Here is a 20407-nt window from a genome sequence, read left to right as displayed (position 1 = left end):
TATAAATATCCTACCATGCATGTTTATACAGTGTGAGTATTCTGTTTCATATATGATGTGTGTTTTAATCTATTTCTAGGATCCGTTTCCTCAAGAAAAAAACTGCTTTCTCCCCACAAAGATCTGGTACCAAATTATGCCCCAGAGAATATACAAAATCTGTAAACAATCAGTGGAATACCATGCAGTGTATTCATAGTATCCATTATTTATGAAGTTTATACACACTCCACTGTTCAACACAAGAGTTTAAATACTGGTGTTGTATTGGAGATGATGACATTGATAAAAAACATCGCCTCAGCTGTACAGATCTTTGTATAGTTCGTGGCAACAGTGGTTGTATTTAGAAAGTATCTTTACATAAAAATCTTCAGTCTTCAAAAGGATAAGTATTTAAAAACTTTCAGTCATAAAATATTCACATTGAACTTATTAGTCTGTTTTATATACTGTATGTGGAAGAAGCGTGTCTAGGTCTTCTGTCTAATTAAGACTTCACAAATGCACTTGTGGAGTATTTAGCGTCCCATAGTTGGCATGGTAACTGCAGGACTTTTCAAAGTGGCGTCCTCTGCCTTCCACTGCGAGGTTACAGTTTTGATCTGTGTGTAGAAGTTGACACCCTGGAGAGAAAACAAAAACATGTCCATCAAAACCAAACACCGCCACATATACTATACATTAGTCTTACACCTGGAACGTTAAGATGCTTTTGTTGGGGTCGTACTTGTTTTCCATAGAAGTTCATGTCCCCTCTGAAGGATCCTCTTGATCCAGTGAAAGAGAACATGGGCAGTGGCACCGGGATGGGAACATTGACTCCCACCTGCAGAAACAAGTATTTATCCTTTCATTTCACAGAACTGTGAGCTTTGTAAAATAATTCCTCCAGATGTTGAAGTGCTATGATGCAGATGAGAGAGGTGGTATATCTGTGTTCTTTAAAAATCAAGTTTACAAGATGGCACTAAACAAAGCTAAACCTGGCTTATAATAAAGCATAGCATGCTCTTATTGAAGGGGTGAAAAAAACGAAATAAAACATTTTGTTATGAAAGCAGTAGAGGCTTGGCATGGTTGGTTTTAAATGTTTGAAACAGCCGGAATAGGTTTGGAACACTAAGGCCTTTTGGCGAAGGTGCAGGGAGGAGAAAAAAAAGGAAAAGTAGATGTTTGTTGCATCGAGGTTTGGAGAGGAGTACAGCACATGGCCTGCACAGCATTCCCCGACATGTGAACAGCAAACACAGGGCATAACTTGGGATCCAAAGGCAAACAAACAGGGTAAAAGCTGGCCATGTTTACGCTAAGATAATGAACAGGACCCTAGGAATCCCTTTTTGAGCTTAATTTAAGATTTCCCTCTTCGAGTACTACCCGGAAAAATGTTTCTATGTCCTTCTGTTTTCAGTAAAGACTCATATTTGTTGTTGCTATTTGTAGGAGGGGAAGGGGTTTCTGAAGGTGTTTATTTTAGGTTTCGGGCAAACAAGTCTATACCTGACATGGAAAATAATTGTTTTGTTTTTTTTTAATGCGTGAAGGTTTTACAAACAGAAAAGTGATGAGCCTCCAGCTTGAGATGCTGTATAGACATGACAGACTGATGTGAATGTCTCCTTTCTCTCAAAACTGAGGAACACATTTGGAGGCTGCAGCCACTCACCTGGCCCACGTCCACCTCGTGAGTGTATTTGCGTGCAGTGGCACCATTTGTGGTGAAGATAGCTGTTCCGTTGCCATAGGCGTTCTTGTTGACCATATTGATGGCATCATCCAGAGTTTCTGCCTCGAGGACGACCAACACGGGACCAAAGATCTCCTCAGTGTAGCACTTCATGTCAGGCTGTGGAACGCAAAAAAATCAACACTTTTACGTGTTACGTTTTCAAAAGGTACTCGGAAGGTAAATACACCAGAAGATTCTAAACCCACGTACTGTGACATTGCTGATGATGGTGGGACCCACAAAGTTGCCGTTCTCATAACCCTTGACGTTAACACTTCTGCCATCTAGAAGAAGCTGGGCTCCCTCGTCCACGCCACTTTGGATTAGACTGCACACTCTCTCCTTGGCCTGCGGAGAAATCAGGGGCCCCACGTCTGCTCCAGCCTGGTCTCCTAGCAGGGCCCCAAAAACAACCAGCTATAAGGTTACATAGCATGATGCGAGCACATTACGGGCACTGACATTCAAATATGTCTTTTTCCACAAACACGCAAAAGCCAGGACGAGGGGCACCTACAGGCACACCCTCAAAAATGGATACTTATGGGTTTCCTGTGTATGACACAAATTAGAGTGGCATCATGGCAAACAGGGAAAATCCTTCTCAATCTTACTCCACACCATCCTTTTTCTGAAAAGGTTTTGATGCTCCGAACCGCTGTTTAGGTCTGAGCCGCAGATCTGGCCACAAATTTGCAGCATGGCTGACTCAACCGGCCGTCTCTCCCAGCTGACTCCAACACAGAGTTACAACAGCGCAGAAGGCGAGAGGTGTGGTTAGGGCGGCGTGGGTGGCCACAGAGATGACTAGACCGAAGGCCCTCGGGGAAGAGAGGCTCCGGAGAGAGGTGAAGGGTGGAGTGACGGGGCGCGGTACCTGCGTTCACTCGTAGGGCCTTGGCTCGCTCCACCAGGTCCGGCAGCCAGTTCCGAGCCTCGCCCACCAGGACGGCTGTGGACAGAGCCATGCAACGCTGTCCCGCTGCTCCAAATGCTGCACCCACAAGCTGGTTCAAAGTGTTCTCCTTGTTTGCATCAGGCATCACCACACCATGGTTCTTGGCTCCCTACAGTGTATAAGAAGTGGTTAGCCTTCTGCTGTTTGATCTCAATATCAGAGAAACATAAAATCAACCTCCACATTTCACAAATTGAAATCGTATGTTATTGATGGACACATAAAATAGAGGGAACATCTTTTATTCACAACTTGGCTCCAAAACAGTGATGCACAGCTGAAATCTCTGTATTGCACTCTCTCTCTTCTGTTCAGCAGACAGTACCAGGAGCAGTGACCTTAAACAAGAGTCTGCTGGCCAATGCTGCCCCCTTGTGTTCATTTACAGGAGTCAGATTATGTTGCACTTCCATCTCATACTCACCATGTTTGACTGGACCCTCTTGCCGTTTTTAGATCCCCTCTCGTAAATATACTCCCCAGCTTGATTTGAGCCGACAAAGCTAATGGCCTTGATGGACGGATGGTCACAGATAAAGTTCACAGCTGTGGAGGAAATGTATTCAAAAATTAAATTAATAAATCAAACAACATCTTAAATATAAATTAACCAAACAATGTAGATAATAACCTCTATTCTAAATACTAGTTTGCACTCAATTTTACACGACTACTGAAATAATTGATAAAAAATGTGGGATTATGGAAACAGACTTTTTATAGATAATTCTCAGCTGTGAGTTAACACTAGTTATTAAGGTTTAAGAAAATTAATGAGCTTGGTACCAAGCAAAATTCAATGAGCTTTAACTACCTTTAAAAATGAATGATTAGCATCTTTCCTCATTTTTATATATTCATAAATCTGTTTAAATCAAGGTATTCATTACCTGTATGTATTTATGAAATGTATTTTGTGACAAAAACACATCAATTACCTTTTTTATTTTACTTTTCATATAATTTACGAGAGTCAAGATGACATGAGCTAATAACTTACTGTATGTCCAACATAATGTCATCCAAAGACATCTATTTTTTAGAATACAGTCTGATTGAACAATTGATTTTTCCTCATCATGTGTTCAAGGCTTTTAGTGTTGTAGTCAAGACCAAACTAACCGAGACCGGAGTGCTCAGAGACCGAGACAAGACATTTAGGGATCTAGACCGAGTGAAGACCAAGACCAAGACCAAGACCAAGACAGGGCGAGACCGAGACAAGATATTAAATATCAGTGAAAAATCTCACTCAGATAGACCTTAACACCGGGAAGGTTGCAGACATAACCAGGGGATAAAAATACAATTTATGAATGGATGGAAGTTATTTGTTCTTTTAGAAAGCAGCGTTTTACTTCTAATGACGTGGAAAAATAGCCTATCAGTGGTGGTCTTGACTGGTTTTGATTTTAAATTCAGAGTCCACCAAGTCTAAGACTGTGACAAGACCGAGTAAAAATGCTTTAGATTCATCTTTTAAAGGGGAAACAATCTTTATGTTATCTCTCATTAATATCTTTATAAATATGGCTTTTAAATCTGCCATGTTTTATATTGTTTTACATAATTCACTGCTGTGGATACACTACATCCATTTTTTCAGACACCAAAATCACAAAAGAGACACCAAACCCATGTCAATCACTGGCTAAAAGCGAAAGACACCAACTCTTACCATCGTGTTGGCCGTGGATGATGTTGAGTGTCCCGTCTGGAGCACCAGCATCCTGAAGCATCTTGGCCAGCAGCATGGCGCAGGACGGCACCCGCTCTGAAGGCTTCAGCAGGTAGGTGTTGCCGCTAACCAAGCCCATGGGGAACATCCACAGGGGGATCATGGCGGGAAAGTTGAAGGGAGCGATGCCAGCGCAAACCCCAAGGGGCAGGCGGTAGGTGTAGGTGTCCATGTCCTTTGTGATGGAGGGCAGAGTTTCACCGAGCATCAGAGAGGTGATGCTGCAGGCATGCTCCACGACCTCTGCAAAGAGAAGGAAGAAGCTCAACATGCCACATACACCATAAGTTATTCGGTTTGAAATAGTTTTGGATATGTGTAAATGATTTGCTTAACGTAGACAAATTTATTTTGTGTTAACATTGAGTGTAATAAGTTCTGTGTGTTAGAATTACAAGTGAAAGCTGTACATTCATATTTAATGATGAGATGTAGGAGAGTTAAAGAAGGCTTAGTTTGATATTTCTATAACCGCCTCCAGCCATGGTTCATTCTTTATCAAATATAAGGCAAAGTTGACAACTAGCAGCAATGATTTAAAGGGCACACATGGAGCTAGGATAACTCATTAACTGACCAAAAGTCAAAGCCTACATAACACGCAAAGGTTCTCTTATGTTGCCCTCAGTAAAGCCCCTCTGTGTGTGTGTGTGTGTGCACGTGTGTTTGTGACATAAACTTACGCAATCCTCTGAACACATCCCCCTCTGCATCTGCCAGAGTCTTGCCCTGCTCCACTGTGATGGACTTTGCAAGTTCTTTCTGAAACACAAGACGACCCCTCTCATGTCACGCCTTCGTTTTCTGCTTCCTGTTTTCAGATACAACTTATACTTTCTGACCCTTTGACTCACAATGTTGTCCTTGATAAGCTGCTGATAACGCAGAAAGACCTGCTGTCTGGCCAAGATGGAAGTCTCTGACCAGGAGTGAAAGGCTCTGGAGCAGGACTCCACCGCAGCTAACATCTCCTCCTGGGTGGCTTTGGGTACGCGGGAGATCACCTCGTTGGTAGCCTGCAGAGGAGGAGGCCATGAGTACATTTTCATTACTATGCTTAAGATTAATCTGTTCTAATCAGCACTTGCTGTTTTAGTTCAGAAAACATTCGAGTCCTTGCTGATATTTATCTGACATTTATGGCTTTTCATAAATCTGCAGGTCAGAGATTATCAAACCAATAACAGGATTTCCATCAGGTTCAAGTGATTTCTAATAAGTATTCCTTACAAGCAGTCAGACTGATTTGGTATAATATATTTGCATGTATATATATATATATCTACAGTGAAAGATACCGTCAATGAGCTTATAACACAAATACGAACTAAACATATGATTTTCTATTACAAGGAAATTTTGTTTGTAACTACAGGGCCCCAAAAAATGATGTAACACAAAACAGGTTAAACATCTGCACAGACCTGATCAATGTTAGAGCTACCAAACGACAGCGTAGCATCATGATACCCTCCAGTTACATAAGGTTTATTCAAGACAACCACATGCTTGGATGCAGCAACAAAAGGTGTACCATTTCTCGATATAATACTTACAGGATTGTGAATATCCAGCCATTCTGTCGTCTTGGATTCGACAAACTTCCCATCAATAAACAGCTTGATCGTAGACTGCAAGGACAGATGCGTGATGTTAATTACCCATGCATGACATTTGATGTAATGTGTAACAGCAGACTGACAGTGGGTGTACATTGTCTCACCGCTGAGGAGGAGTAGCACATGCGGCCAGCTCTCAGTGGGACCTGAGGAAGTAACACAACAGGGAGTCAAAAATCTAATGCAAAAACACTATCCATCCAAAAACTAACTGCTACGTTTGGTTTACATATTACATCTAACACTTATTAAACAATGCCGGTTGTTTCCAGTTTCAGCCTGATGGCCAAACCAGATTAATGAGCAACTACATAATGTGGCCTCATGAGGAGGCCTGAAGGGGACAAAGTCAAGAGGACTGGAAGAATGAATGTAGTCCAGCCAACAGGGGCAGAGTGACAAGCCTTTAACGAGGTCAAGTCTTTTAGTAATAGTACAATAAACACAGAGAATAGCTCAGGGCAGGCCCCTTGTTTTAATCATAAATCAGTTCATATGAGGTGGTGCTATATGAAAAGTCTGCAGGTGACAGCCAATCATCAAAAGTCCTCTGAGGAGATGAAACAGGTTCAGTTATTCTTCTGTGTGAGTAATACAAGTGTGGAAATGAACAAGGATCTTGTATCCTGCAGCACATAATACATTGCACTTTGTAAACAAGGTGAGCTGTCAAATCTGCATACGTCGTTTGCAATTGAGCAGAGTTTGAAATAGGCCTACATCGGCTTTATAACATACCTTTGCCTTCAGTACGGATCGTAATGCTGTTGTTGCCATGTTGGAAATGTTATTAAGCGCAGGTCGACTTCGTTTGACCAACTCTGCAGGTAGGACGGTGGCCAGAAGAAGACAGCTTTCGGAGTTCTTCCTAATAAAGTTGTATTACCTGTGGGCGGGTGTAGAGGAAATCTGAGGTTTGCTATTCGCTCCAGTGTTCGCACTCCCATCAATAACATAGCCTGATTGGCGCATTCGATCCAATCAGGACTCATCTGTCTAACGGGATCAATCAGGATTCTACCCAATCACTAGTTGACATTTTAGCTAATCCCGCCTTAAAGTTAGAAGCCGCTCAGGCATTGGTTAAAAGATCAAATCGGTGTTGCGCAATCCTGAGCTCAACTAAAAAGCTAGCTGAAGTCAATGGATGTTTTCTCTCAGGCTTCAGAAATTATATCCCAGCCAAGCTATGTGTATATGTCATTAAGTTCTTATCATTGAAGACAGGAAGTGGCACTTTGTTCTGCAATGTGCAACATTTAATCGACGTCATTTTGACAGACAGGCATACCAGACATAACTATGCACTTGTCATTAGCCTGCATGTCCAAGGTACAGTAAAAACACTGTTGGCTGTGTTCAAAGTGTAATGTGTGTGTGTGCACTGGGTCGCTAATGTGAACCATATGGAGCCCAGTTGTTGCTTAGTCATGGACCAAAGATTAAGTAGGAGGGATTTTAGGGCCACATGCTATTGGTTGCTGGAGGATGGAGAGGCTGTAAAATTGAAGAATATCTGCTTTCAATAGTTGATTCCGTCTAGCTGAAGGGAACAGTACAGCCAAAAAGCTATGTCTACCCAAACCAAGGTGAACTAGTAGACAGAAAATTAATCTGCGTAGGGAAAATGTGTTTTCTTTTCTCAATGGACTAAAAGCTTTTGGTGTTGTTGTTCTTTGTAGCCTGTTCTTCATGGGTACTTCAGAAGTTCCTGCTCCTGGAGGGTTCGTATTGGTAAGTTATGCCTCAGCATGTGTCTGCCTAGTTGGATTTTGATGTCTGCAAAATGATCATTTACTTTTTGTGCAACAGCTTTTGCTCTCAAAGGTATTGAATATGACCAGGTCCCAGTCAACCTAATCAAAGATGGAGGTCAGCAGGTACAGTTTAGATTCTCATGCTGTGTATAAATACAAAATGATTGTGCATGAAAACATGGGAGATCTCTTTTCTAAAACCCTGCTATAAGATTAGTTACTACTACTTATTTCTTGCAAGCTTTTAAGAATCCCAATCTAATCTAATAAAAAAAAACCTCTGTGTTAAAGCGTACACAAGAGTACAAGACATTGAACCCCATGCAACAAGTGCCTGCAGTTGAAATCGATGGCATCACCCTGTCTCAGTCAGTGAGTCCACCAAACTCTTCACCCATGTGTATCTTGCAAATCATTCACATTTTATCCACTTGAAATGTAATGGATATATGGTTTCCTGCTCACAAAGCTGGCTGTGATTCAGTACCTTGATGAGACCAGGCCAGGGGCTCGGCTTCTCCCAGCAGACCCAAAGAAGCGTGCACATGTTCGGATCATAAGTGATATTATTGCCTCAGGGATTCAGCCACTGCAGGTATGAACTATACAGTCCAAATGATTAGTCAGCTTTTGTTACTGAATACTAAAAAAAAAAAAAACCTTTTGTGCTTCAGAATTTGTACGTCATTCAGAAAATAGGAGCAGAAAAGGTGCAGTGGTCTCAGCACTTCATTGATCGTGGCTTTCAAGGTTGGTGGAAGCGCATCAAGTTTATCATCCAGTGTATTCCTTCTTCTCCAGACTTCCTTTACAATATTATTCATGCGCACTCTCTTTCAGCTCTCGAGCCGCTTCTGAAGCAAACAGCAGGGAAATATTGTGTGGGTGACGAGGTAAGAGCCTGACCATGGAATAATGTGTTACCACAGTTTGATAAAAAAAAGAAAAGCATCCATCTTGTCTCTTTTAGATCTCCATGGCAGACATCTGTCTGGTTCCACAAGTCTACAATGCAGAGAGGTAAGTGATCAGACATTAAAAATAGAACTTCATTATAAACTCATTCAGAACTTTTCTTAACCTGGAGTCAGCATTATTTACCTTCTTCACTTTAAATACCATCTGTCTTTAATCTGTGCAGATTCAAAGTGGACATGGAGCAGTACCCCACTATCAAAAGGTTAAATCAAACCTTACTTGAGATTGATGCCTTCAAAGTAAGCCACCCGTCTAACCAACCAGACACACCTGCTGACCTGCGTGCATAGAACTCGACAGTTTCAAATAACACAAGCAACTTTGTACTTTGTTAAATAAAATGCTTTGAAAGAAAAATACAGTGGAGTATAGTTACTTTGAATTACAAGGAAACTTTCAGTTCAAAACATTTATTAGCATTTGCCTTTATCCATTTCACCCAGTCCAGCACTTTGTTTGAATACACTGATATGGGGACAGGTTAAGGTCATAACCTAATGTGTAAAATACATCAGATTTGTTATGCAAATCATAAAACCTCTCATTTCACTGCATGCAGCATGAGATCTCTGTGATGGTTATTTAAAAATAGACTCCTAAAAAGAAGCTATATTCAAGTTAAAGGGGAAAGAATAAATCACAAAAACAACAAACCACAAATATAACCATAAGGAATATATATATATAAACATTGAGAAACTCTGATTTGTCACATCATCAGGACAGATCACAGCACTTGTACTGTTTTGGAATAATAAAACCAATTGTCCTGTTTGGATCTCAAAATCATCACTTCTGACTAACCAGATAGCTCCACTGAGCACTTCACTGTGTCATTGTAGAAAGTGCCAGAGCAGTCTGATCCTCCAAACACAAGCAAACTGCACCCAACAAGGACACTTTTGCCCTGTTCATACTTCTCAGCTTCTGTTAGGATGGAGCATCCCAAAGGTATCATACTGTGTCCTGCACGAGGCTTTGAGCAGAGCAGAGGAGACGCCACCGAGCTCCACATGTTGGTGTCTGAAAGGAAGGAAAAAAATCACAGAACAGTTTGTGACACAATGGAAACTAGCTCGTCTGTAATGGTCCTAAAATGTTTTACTTCTTTAAAAAGTGAGAAGTCAACCGGACACGCTGATATAGTTTTATAAAATACAGTGCATTAAACAAATTAAAAAGTCACCAGTGTTGAAAATATGAACATCCTTCAGAGCTCCGATTGCACTGCAGCCGCCGCTGATAAGTATCCTGTTGTCTGACACCGGCATAGCTGCATGAAACCTGTCCATGTACAGTCAAGAACACTTTTCACATTGATGTTGTAAAGCCAGTTTCTACAGAATACTAAAGCACCTGACTTCTATTATTCAATGTAAAGATAAATGGAGAGTTCAGATAGATGTTGTGTTTAAACCATGAAATTCAAATGCAGTTCATTTCTTCCAAAATGCCAAAACCCAAAAGACCAGATGGCTACACGGATGACATTTCTCGAGGCTGATCAGTAGATGGGTACTCACCCTCGAGGCAGCGGTGGCATGTTTCTGCACTTCACAGCTGTGTACTCCATGAATCCTTTCCTCATTAAGAAAATAAATAATAATTTAAAAGCTGGAGTCAAAAGTGTTGCCGAGTGCAGCTATCTGATGTTCCTCTTACCCAGATCTAGCACGTGGAGATCATTCAGGTAGGTGGCCGTCTTACGACCACCAAATATCATCAATTTATGGGACATCAGAGTGGCTGAATGTCTGTTTAAGACAAACATAATCTTGAGATTCACGTTTTAAGGAAGGGAAACTTATTTGGGTGGAAGTTAACTCACTGTAGGGGATTTTGAAAAGAAGGCTTACCCAAACCGAGGCAGAGGTCTGTCCCCCTCCACAATGGGCTGGTACCAGAGTTCAAACTCTGGGTTGAAGATGTACAGAGCATTACTGCAGGGTTTATCTGCTGAGGAATGGCTCTGCTGAACTCCACCAAAGACAAAAAGCTCTTTCTTATAAAAGGCTGCAGAGTGATATGCCAAATTAGGAATGTTCCCTTTTGCCTAAAGGGGTAAATCCACAAAAAAAAGCAGAAAGAGAGCATTTCAAAAACTCTAGTGCAGCGTTTGATAAGGAAAACTTCAGTATGTTGACAGCTTGCAAAAAAAAAAAAAAAACCTACAGTGACAAGCTTCCACTTCCAGGTCTGAGTATTCAGGATGTAGAGCTCACTGTAGCGCTGACCTTCCCTCAGGCCTCCGTAAACAAAAACTGATTTAGAGTCTGGGTCATAGGTGGCAGAGTGTCCTCGAGCACATGGGGGTACCGGTCCAGAAGAAGAGGAGTTCATAGAGAACCAGAAGTCATTATCTGTAAAAAAAAGGGTCAGAAAGAAACTAAATGTTTAAAGAAAAGAAAAAAAGTTCTTTGTAAAAGCACAAATACACTAATATCATACTGACCTAACTCCAGCTTCCACAGGGAGTCTTTGCAGTAGTTGTGTTCTGCTGTCTCTCCTCCGATGAGGATGGCGGTGTCAGGGTCACTCAAACACATTGTGTGGCTCCAGCGCTCCGATGGACATGCTGAAACTAAACATGATCACTGTCAAAATACATTGTGTGGACTCATAAGAATGCACTGGTTGTAAAGGTTTGTTTCTGACCTTCTCTGTTCTCACTCTTTATCTGCACTTCCTCTAGACTGTTCTTCCTGGACATCCTCATTTTCTTGGGGGTGGAAGCTTGGTCAATGTCCTCTGCGAGGCTGTCACTGTCCTCTAAACTCCATGTGAGCTGGCCTCTCTTACTGATAACTGTACGTTTTGGTGTCTTCTCCTCATAGGTAAGGAAAGACAGCTTATTTAAAAAGCAGGTTTCAAACCATAGAGTCAATTTAAAAGAAACACAGAAGACTTCTTAAATGAAGATATACATCAATATATATGAAGATATCAATTTAATAATGAGTGATATAAACTGCAATAATCAATTAAATACAATTAAAATACAGTTAATTGTTTGGCTTACTGTGGGCCAAACTGGAGGTTTATTTTCAATTCTGAAAATGTTGGTGTCAATTTTGTTTACTTGGATCCCTGCCGAAGAAACATTTTCACCCAGGTGCGACACATCAGCATTAATCTGCAAGGTGTTACAACATTAACATTGGAAACATACACATTACATAAGAATGACATTAAATGATAGAAAACAAATGTGCAGTTATTGTTAGGAATGACTCTTACCGTAGGCCAAACTGGAGGTTTATTTTTAATTCTGAAAATGCCTGTGTCAATTTTGCTTACTTGGATGTCTGCATATGAAGCACTTTCACCCAAGTGTGACACATCAGCATTAATCTGCAAGGCAGGACAACATAGACATGTTTCAAAAATGAAACCTATTTGAACTGTTTGGTTCTTTTTAAGAAAGACATTCATTGCTAAAAAGATATACATTTAAATTGTAACAAGTTAAATGCAGCTACTGTTCAGATTAAAGTGCAGTAATAACTTGTAGTAAAATAAATGTGCACTAGAGAAAACAGTTGTGCAGTTAGTTAGTCTTAGGCATGACTCTTACCGTAGGCCAAACGTGGGGTTTCTTTCCCTTAGTGAAAATGCTGGTGTCAACTTTGTTTACTTGGATGTCTGCATATGAAGCACTTTCACCCAAGTGTGACACATCAGCAGTTGTCTGAAAGGCAGGACAGTATAGACAATTTGCACACACAAAAAGGAACAAATAAAAAGCAAAACCAATAATATTGTTTTACACATCTCACCGTTTCGTTTGCAATGCTTTGATTTAAAGTTGAAGAGAGATCAGTGGCATTGTGTTTGTCTGGGAACAGACATTTCCTTTGAACCAGAGGAGTGCTGCTGAAGACACTGGATTTATCCTGTGCCTGCTTCAAGGACAATGACATTGCATCAAATAGTACAGAGGAAATGTACAATATTAACCAAGGGTGAATGTGCCTTCTAAATCTGTTAAGTTATGGAGTTCAATATAAAGAAAAAATATGTTTGGTTTCCTTATGCTGGATATTAACAGGGAGCTGTTAGGCTACCACTTCACATAAAACTAAAACCATCCTACCTCTCCACACACTGTTAGCACAATCTTTCCATAAACTCCTCTCCTGCCTCTCTCTGCTGCCACTAAGACGATGTCAGAGCTCCACTCCCCCTCCCAGGTCAGGCACCTGAGTTCAAAAAGGTCAATTTTACCCATTCAGTGTCGAGTGTTTTTGCAGAAAGTGGTCAACGTACCTCGCTTGAGATGTCAGGGTCCCAATTTTTTGTACTTCAGCACTGACCACAACCTCTACAGAGATTGTTGTCTCATTATATTTCCATTCTCCAAGACCAAACACCACCAGCTGTTTGGGAAGAGGCAGGGGCACGTGGACTTGGAAGCACCTTCGGTTGGATTTGCTGCAGATTGAATATCCCAGACGACATGGTTAAGATGCTGTTTCAGGGTTAAAGCGACTACATACCGGTATTTCAAAAAAGGCCTACCTAATAAACTGTCGGGGAGCGTCACGCAGGGAGTACAGCACATAGAAATTCTGCTTCCCCATGTTGTTTCAAAGTCTTCTCATCAAGAAGTGTACACTTCAAACCACGAGCAGCACTTTGGTGTGACCTGGAGCTCGGTTAATCGCATCTGATTGGCTGACTTGAGCGCGAGGACGCTGAGAGAAGGCGCACCTGGAAACCCCAACTTTAAATTAGGCCTAATGAAACACACAATATAGCTGTTGTGTTAAACTACAAATATGTTTTAGAGACGGTCTTTCATACAGTTTCATTGTAATAATGATTTACAGAAGGCCTATGTCTATTTATATTTACTTTTTTTTTTTAATTAATATTATAGTTTTGGGTTTTTTGATCCTTTAACCACTATTTCTTTTACTGCTCTTACCTTCTTATTGCTGTTATCTTTTATTTATTTTTTTCAGCTCTTTTAGTTTCTTACATCTTTTTAAATATTTGGTCCTCTTGGTCTCAGCTCTTGTTGTAAGGTTCTTGTGTTGCCTGGGTTCCTATAATGGTTCTTGTGAGGGTCGGGTTATATATGTCTGTTGGGTACTGTGCACTTTGGGTTATTTTCTGTTGAATTGTATTGAATTATTTTTAGTATTTTGCATCTGTTAGATTCTTACTGTTGTTAATGTTCTTCTGTGTTTGGTTTAGTTTGCTTTGTTCTTGTTTTTGCTGTTTGTCAAAGCACTTTGTAAACCTGTGTTTTTAAAAGGTGCTATATAAATAAAGTTATTATTATTATTATGTCTTAAAGTGTAAATTTATCTTGCATGTTTTTTTTTATTAAATGATTTCTCCAGCTGTGTGAAAAGTGGGAAAGTGAGTGAGGCTATTTTAACTTTTTGTTGTCTGTACAGTACTATGTTGATTCACATCTACCTTTACCAACAGAGAAAGTGCAACAAAATGTTATTAAGTTGACATTTTATTCATTGTTGATAGTGTGAAATACAGAAAAGTATGAATCTCTCTAATACATCTTATACAGCGTTGTGATTTATTGAAAACCATTAGAGTCTAACTGTATGAACGTAAATAAGACTATGATTATTATTCAAGTTATCAAGTAAAATGGTGAGTCATACAAGTACAACTGGATTCTGACTGGTCTTTGGGGAGGCTAAAAATAAAACTTGGTTTCATCAGTACCTCTGTAAGAATTACATCAAACCCCTAATGCCACAATTTAATGGAAACACAGGGGAGCATCCCCTCAAGCACTATCTAATCCTGGATCTTGCTTTGACATTGGTATGAAAGGATAGGGTCTCAGGTGGACTGAGTGGATTTGGTTGGTTAGAGACAACACACAAAACTGACTTACAGTATTTGTCGTGTTACATTTACCTGCATCTCATTTCCCAAGTATTATAGATTAACCAAACAATACAATTACAATAAAAAATATTGCAATTTGCATCCCTACACAGAATCGATGCAAAATTAACCACAAAAAAAAATAGACAATATTCTCTTTATTGTGGGATATAACGAATCTCATCATGACTTACAGTGAGGGTACAGTACATTAAACATGGGCAACTTAAACACAGTCGGTTACATTGTATACAGATTGAGCAGCCAAATCTGTGACATCTTTGGGAAGCATGCGCACAGGTGAATGCGGTAGAGGCATGGATATTAGAAACAGGATGTAACAAAGCTGTTGAACACATGTATGCCCAAAACATCAAGGAAACTCAAAAAGAAACACGATGATCTCAGTCTCCATAGACTTGTGCACAGAATACATTTAGATGAAATATTGCAACCGCTCCCTACTCGTGACACTGCCATTTAGAGGGGGAGTGAGGCAAATGTAAATATTGAACGTATTACATAATAAGAGTGTTTTGTGATAAGGGATGACTTTTATTTGTGTCATAAAAAAAGCACACTTTGGAAAACTGTTATCAGTACATTCAACTTACATCATTTAGTAACACACCACTAGGACAGAAGACAGCTCTGTGCGCCAGAAACACATAATAATATTCTTCATTATCACATGGTTTATTTCAACACAGATCAAAAAATAACTTACGCTACAAAGCAGAAGGATGCATACAGGTGACAACATAATCATAGAAGGTGCACGCACGCACGCAAACACACACACACACACAGAATCTCAATTTCTGCAGAGCACTGCTGATTAAGCACCTGGCGAGGTGAAAAATATCCTGTGCAGGTATTCCCTGATCACTGCTACCATAGAAATGTTGGGACTGAAGACGATATATGTTTTATGACCAAATAGCACAGTGCATTCATGGGAACATGGCACATTATGAAAGGCTTCTTCAAATAACTATCAGCAAGACACTCGAGCAAATGTTGTCTCCAAAACTATCTGACTATTTATGGAAATAAACACAAGCTGATTATGATAAAAATAGATATTTAACCTTTATATATTATAACTTCATCTTTTTCCATGTTTGGAATCAAAAATAGTTCATTGTTCTACAGAGTCGTATACTTCCGTAAAGTAAAGTGTACATTCATAAACAATAATTTGGCATCTTAGGCACTGTAATAAACTCTGTAGTAAAGAGTTTTGTTTCGCCAGAGTGAGTAGGAGTTATCAAACTTCAGGAGGTAAGTGCCTTCACCTGGAAAGTCGTGGCTCCCCCCATGGATGGACAAGTGGCTGTCCTGGCGGTAAACAGGTAGGATTTCCCCCAGGCTTGAGTTTGAACGACTTTTGGAGCCCTTCTCGATGTCTCCGTTGCTGACAGGCCCTGAAACAGAAACCACGTAAAGCACAAAGTCAAGACACTGGCTCAGGTAGCAGCTAGAGGAAAACACATTAAAACAGCATTATGGTGTGTTTTGTAGACACAGAAAGACCAATATGTTTGATGGAAAAAGTGGTGATGATTGAGACAGTGTGAGTCAGGATAACACTGACCTTCAAGCTCCTCCTCTTCTTCTTCATCATCGCTCGACTCGCTGATGTGTACAGTGATGGACCGGCTTGTGACGGGAGTCCAGTCAAAATAAATGCCAAAGCCAATGTCATAGCCGTCTGTAGCAAACTCCCAGCACACTTTTTTGGCCTCGGGCACAGTGGGCACGTGAACGGTCATGATGTCGCCTCGGTAAACTGTTACCATGCTGTCCTCCTCCGTGCGGAGCTTCGCCTTCAGCTCTTTCAGAGCAGCAGATGTCCATGTTGATGGGGGGTTCAGGGGCGGCATCTGGGCTGCAATCAGGAGGAACAAGTGACATGAAGAATCGTGTCTATAGCGTTCAATGAATGTTTTTATAGCTGCAATACACTGTGAACACACGTGTAACAGATTCATGAATACTCTTGATCCGAATCATAGAAAAAAAAAACAAAGCAGCAGTCATGACGGCACAATCAGCAGGCCCTCACCTTTCATCTCAGCGGAGAGCTGACAGCTCCCAGAGCTGTTGCTCTCCTCGCCTCCTTCCCCTGGGGCCACCTCAGCAGGGACCTCTTCATTACCCTCAAAATGAACAGACACCAAACTAAATAACGGCTAAGAAATCAGATAGTATTGCACTTCTCTTTTATCGACAACCATTGAGAGCTTTCCAGACATTCCTAAATATTAACTACCTCCGTATATGGTCCTGAATCCTCCTTAGTTTCCTCCATATCGGCTTGGATTTTGGATTGGACACAGCTCTGTGAAAGGTCTGTATTCTGGAGCCTGAAGAGCAAACAGTGTCATCAATAAAAAAAATATGAGGATGCAGGAAGTATAACTATCAACAGTGATTCTTTATTAAAAAAAAAGACTTAAAGTAGCAACAGGCTACCTTTCTTACCTGTCCTGCGGGCGGTCGTCGGACTGATTAGATGTTATTCCAGGAAAAGATGAGAAGGACAGGGAGGACAGCCGCGACTGAAGCTCTGATGTAGCCTCTAATCTCTCCATGGCTGTATAGACAAACACCTCAGTCAGTCTGCGTGGCTGGAAAAGATGAAGCCCCGCCCCTCTCAAATACGGAGGGAGGAAAAGATGACAGCACTGACGCTAACCTCGAAATGCACACGAACTCCTGTTAGACATTAAAGGGCCACACGAACGACACAAACTTCTCAAGCACTTGATATGGTTGAAATGTAAATTGAATCCGCTCTGGTTGCAATTTCATAATCGGACATTTTGCCTGTAGCTGCCTGGCTCGATGGTTAGCATCTTTAAGGCTAACGCTACCTAGCAAACACAGAAAGTGAAGGCGAGGCTGAGGGCAGACAGATTTAAAAACTAATCTTACCACGATGTAATCTGATAGTTTGATTAGATTTCACTTCCACTAGTCGAAAGCAAGCCATCGGGGGGAACCCCTCTCCATATCACAATCATCAGACGGATCTATCCACTGTGCTGTTTCTGTGGGGGGGAAAAAAAATAGTCCCGTATTTTGACACTTCCGTGTTTTCTCGAGTGTAGCCGAAAATGTGCGATTGGGAAGTACCGAGGTCCTCTGAGTGAGAGCTGCCTGCCTCACCACAGGAGGCTGAATGCTGCTCACTTTTAATTTCTGTGTTTTCCTTCTTTTTTTTTTTTTGTGTAGAACATTTGTAAAAGTTTTTAGTTGTTTTTATATTTCATGTAATATAAATATTGCTGTTAAATCTGCACTTACGCAATGAATGAACTTTTTTCATGAACTGATTTTATTGACAAAGCATTGCAATGTATTGAAGGAGATGTTGACAATTTCTGCTTTTTGTTATACAGAAAAATATCTTGGAAGATACTCAGAGATGGTGTGGGTCTAATCTTGCATCAGTAACTTGTAAACTGCAGAGATGCATTGTCTCATAGGCTTGTCGCTTGATAGAAAGCACTGCAGTGGGGTGTCTTTGGTCTGGGCATCAGTGAGAGAAATCCAGGGGAAGGGCCTTGAAAGAAAAAAACAAGGGACAATATGTAATTATTTCAACTTGAGCGTCTATTCCTTTTATCTTTCATTGTTACATGAAAGTATAACCTGCTGTATCCTTGATTGTTCTGGAGTAGCACTTACTCCCCTGATAGAAGAGAAGATGCACATGATGCACTGATGAAATTCTGTGCATTTAATTCCACAGCGTGAGTCCCTTTCTCTTGAAGGATTTTGTTGATCAGACAGAGAGCATCACTAGATCCCAGTCTGGCCACGGTGCAGATATTTAGCAGGCTGTACAACACTGCACACACCCAGTTTAGACCCAGAGAAATGCCACCTGAATAAAGAGGAATATAATTGCATTTAAATATACAAAATCAAAACATGGGTAATGCATCACATTTGTCCTCTTAGATCTTATAAGATCTGATTTAAAGTGCTGAATTCAAATTCAAGATTTGTATTTTTTAAATAATGAAAAATAATATACCACTCGCTGTAAGAGGACAGGAAGCCCTTATCAACAAAGGATCAGTTAAGACTGTTTTTAAATGAATGCAGGACCGCCACACTTCTGCAGCATCACCAGTCACAAAGTCATACTGAGGATTGAGAATAAAATCATGTCCAAGAAGCTGTGCCAATCTGAAAAATAGATAAACACAGTGGAATTTAGAGACTGATAATCAACAAACATGGATTAATACTTTGTGAGTGGGGTACTACCTCGAGACAGGCACAGCTGAAGTGAAGCTGTACACAAGGCAGTGCTTTGATAGATTAGAGCGGAGAGCAGCACAAACTTTAGGGAGGTCAGAGGGCAGACAGCAAAGGAATAATATGTCTGCCTCTGCTGCCAGTCTGCTGTTGTTGAAGAAACATTCAACCCCGGCCTGCATGAATTCCACTGAAAATAAACAAACAGCACACACTTCAGGAGCCATCTCATTTGGACTTTCTCAACACTCATGGTAGGTTAAGACACAATTTAGGAAAGTAATTTTTCGTTTAATCCCAAATATTATAAATAATATTATAAATAATCATAAAAACTCTAAGCAGTAGAATGTTTTTATAATCAGGTCACTGTGGTATTTTGTTATGAAATAGTTAAATATTTAGTTCCATCCCTACCAATACTCAATGTTATTTCCCCGGTCTATGTGAACCTTGACTCAAGACGATGAGCAACCCCCCACTTAATATTTACAGTCGTGTTATGATGGGGCTACTTATTGTGATATCTGGGACTATTGGCTGACTTTGGCAGCAGTATACCTGTAGATTCTGGTCTTCTACTGGAGATCTTAATGTTTGAAGGTTTGATGCTGGGCTTTTCAAGGAGGGACTTGAGCAACTGTTTTCCAAGGTGACCCATCCCCAGAATCCCAACACGGAGGTCTCTGTCTTCTTTAGATGCCAGTGAGCCTCTGTTTGCAGTGCGACTTCGGATCATACATCTAAATGTGAATCAATAAGAGTTTGATAATTGATCATTTATGTGTTAGGATAAACACCTTGAAATGTGGCCTACAATTTCGTTTAAAGGGGGTTCCCAAAATAAATCAAAACAATACAAATTTAAATGACAATAAGGAAAAACACATTAAGAAAGGATGAGTAACTTAAATCAGTACCATAAATATACGTCAGTGTTATTGTAGAGTTGCTACCGGTTTCAGAGAAACTTAAAATAGACCAAAAGGAAGGCTACATTACCTCAGCGATTGTACGAGTTTGCACAGGAACACCGCGTGCGCGCACCCGCAAAATGTCAGGCCAGCGGCGCGTGCACGAAGATGTATAAACTCTTTCTCCTCCTCGGTCAGTCCAGTCTCAAAAGAAAAACTGTTCAAGCCAGCTGTTACGTCCCCCATCGTCTTAAAAATTCAAGATGTGACCCGACGAGCTTGGTGTGAAATCGGCCTCGTCCACCTGTTTCTATGACAACATGACAACTTCCGACCCCAACATATTTCAAGTCTTTACGAGTTAAAAGGTTGAACTTGACTCTTACACTAAATGTTTTATGGATGCGTAAATAAAGGGTAATTCTGGCTATAACCAGAACCTGTATGTTCTGTTGTCATGGTTTGGATATATTTGTCTACTTTTTGTTGTTTGAAGTGACAACCTTTGACCTGATCAGCCTCCAAAGTGTTTTGCAGAATCAATAAAAGGGCACATTTAAGCTGTTTTGGA

General features: G+C 40.6%; 5 protein-coding genes across 7 annotated transcripts; 1 reads left to right on the top strand and 4 right to left on the bottom strand.

Annotated features, from left to right (window-relative positions):
* Positions 1 to 169: 169 nt before the first annotated feature.
* On the bottom strand, positions 170 to 6942 carry aldh6a1 (aldehyde dehydrogenase 6 family, member A1). The gene is made up of 12 exons (XM_061063496.1): positions 6786 to 6942; positions 6152 to 6193; positions 5985 to 6059; positions 5283 to 5444; positions 5112 to 5190; positions 4369 to 4671; positions 3115 to 3236; positions 2610 to 2799; positions 1943 to 2124; positions 1670 to 1849; positions 731 to 829; positions 170 to 626 (listed from the first exon to the last, which is right to left on the bottom strand). Exons 1-12 carry the CDS (start codon positions 6822 to 6824, stop codon positions 522 to 524), a joined length of 1578 nt encoding a protein of 525 aa, XP_060919479.1. The 5' UTR covers positions 6825 to 6942; the 3' UTR covers positions 170 to 521.
* Positions 6943 to 7172: 230 nt separating this feature from the next.
* Positions 7173 to 9141, top strand: gstz1 (glutathione S-transferase zeta 1). 2 transcript variants are annotated; one of them, XM_061063499.1, is made up of 9 exons: positions 7173 to 7379; positions 7730 to 7781; positions 7860 to 7927; positions 8096 to 8176; positions 8274 to 8399; positions 8479 to 8554; positions 8645 to 8697; positions 8775 to 8824; positions 8946 to 9141. In XM_061063499.1, the coding sequence occupies exons 1-9, from the start codon at positions 7350 to 7352 to the stop codon at positions 9070 to 9072; spliced, it is 663 nt and encodes a 220-aa protein (XP_060919482.1). In that variant the 5' UTR covers positions 7173 to 7349; the 3' UTR covers positions 9073 to 9141. The 2 variants fall into 2 exon arrangements, with proteins under 2 accessions (XP_060919482.1, XP_060919483.1); XM_061063500.1 differs by lacking the exon at positions 7173 to 7379 and adding an exon at positions 7401 to 7636.
* Positions 9142 to 9176: 35 nt separating this feature from the next.
* Positions 9177 to 13479, bottom strand: zgc:163014 (uncharacterized protein LOC100038766 homolog). Of its 2 annotated transcripts, none has more exons than XM_061063495.1 (15): positions 13301 to 13479; positions 13049 to 13213; positions 12876 to 12981; positions 12559 to 12681; positions 12357 to 12470; positions 12020 to 12133; positions 11802 to 11915; positions 11438 to 11609; positions 11235 to 11363; positions 10955 to 11142; positions 10639 to 10835; positions 10445 to 10536; positions 10306 to 10360; positions 9969 to 10066; positions 9177 to 9805 (listed from the first exon to the last, which is right to left on the bottom strand). In XM_061063495.1, exons 1-15 carry the CDS (start codon positions 13360 to 13362, stop codon positions 9582 to 9584), a joined length of 1953 nt encoding a protein of 650 aa, XP_060919478.1. In that variant the 5' UTR covers positions 13363 to 13479; the 3' UTR covers positions 9177 to 9581. The 2 variants fall into 2 exon arrangements, with proteins under 2 accessions (XP_060919478.1, XP_060919477.1); XM_061063494.1 differs by having other exon boundaries at positions 12559 to 12684; positions 13301 to 13478.
* Positions 13480 to 14789: 1310 nt separating this feature from the next.
* tmed8 (transmembrane p24 trafficking protein 8) lies at positions 14790 to 17246 on the bottom strand. The gene is made up of 5 exons (XM_061063498.1): positions 17135 to 17246; positions 16923 to 17016; positions 16716 to 16809; positions 16245 to 16538; positions 14790 to 16074 (listed from the first exon to the last, which is right to left on the bottom strand). The coding sequence occupies exons 1-5, from the start codon at positions 17242 to 17244 to the stop codon at positions 15857 to 15859; spliced, it is 810 nt and encodes a 269-aa protein (XP_060919481.1). The 5' UTR covers positions 17245 to 17246; the 3' UTR covers positions 14790 to 15856.
* A 725-nt stretch (positions 17247 to 17971) lies between these two features.
* Positions 17972 to 20193, bottom strand: noxred1 (NADP-dependent oxidoreductase domain containing 1). The gene is made up of 6 exons (XM_061063431.1): positions 19925 to 20193; positions 19484 to 19665; positions 18932 to 19112; positions 18696 to 18850; positions 18344 to 18542; positions 17972 to 18218 (listed from the first exon to the last, which is right to left on the bottom strand). Exons 1-6 carry the CDS (start codon positions 20080 to 20082, stop codon positions 18092 to 18094), a joined length of 1002 nt encoding a protein of 333 aa, XP_060919414.1. The 5' UTR covers positions 20083 to 20193; the 3' UTR covers positions 17972 to 18091.
* Between the last annotated feature and the right edge of the window lie 214 nt (positions 20194 to 20407).

Source organism: Labrus mixtus, chromosome 18, assembly GCF_963584025.1.
Source record: "Labrus mixtus chromosome 18, fLabMix1.1, whole genome shotgun sequence".
NCBI classification, from domain to species: domain Eukaryota; kingdom Metazoa; phylum Chordata; class Actinopteri; order Labriformes; family Labridae; genus Labrus; species Labrus mixtus.
Note: the sequence above shows the minus strand (reverse complement) of the source record. Positions and strands in the feature narration are given on the sequence as shown.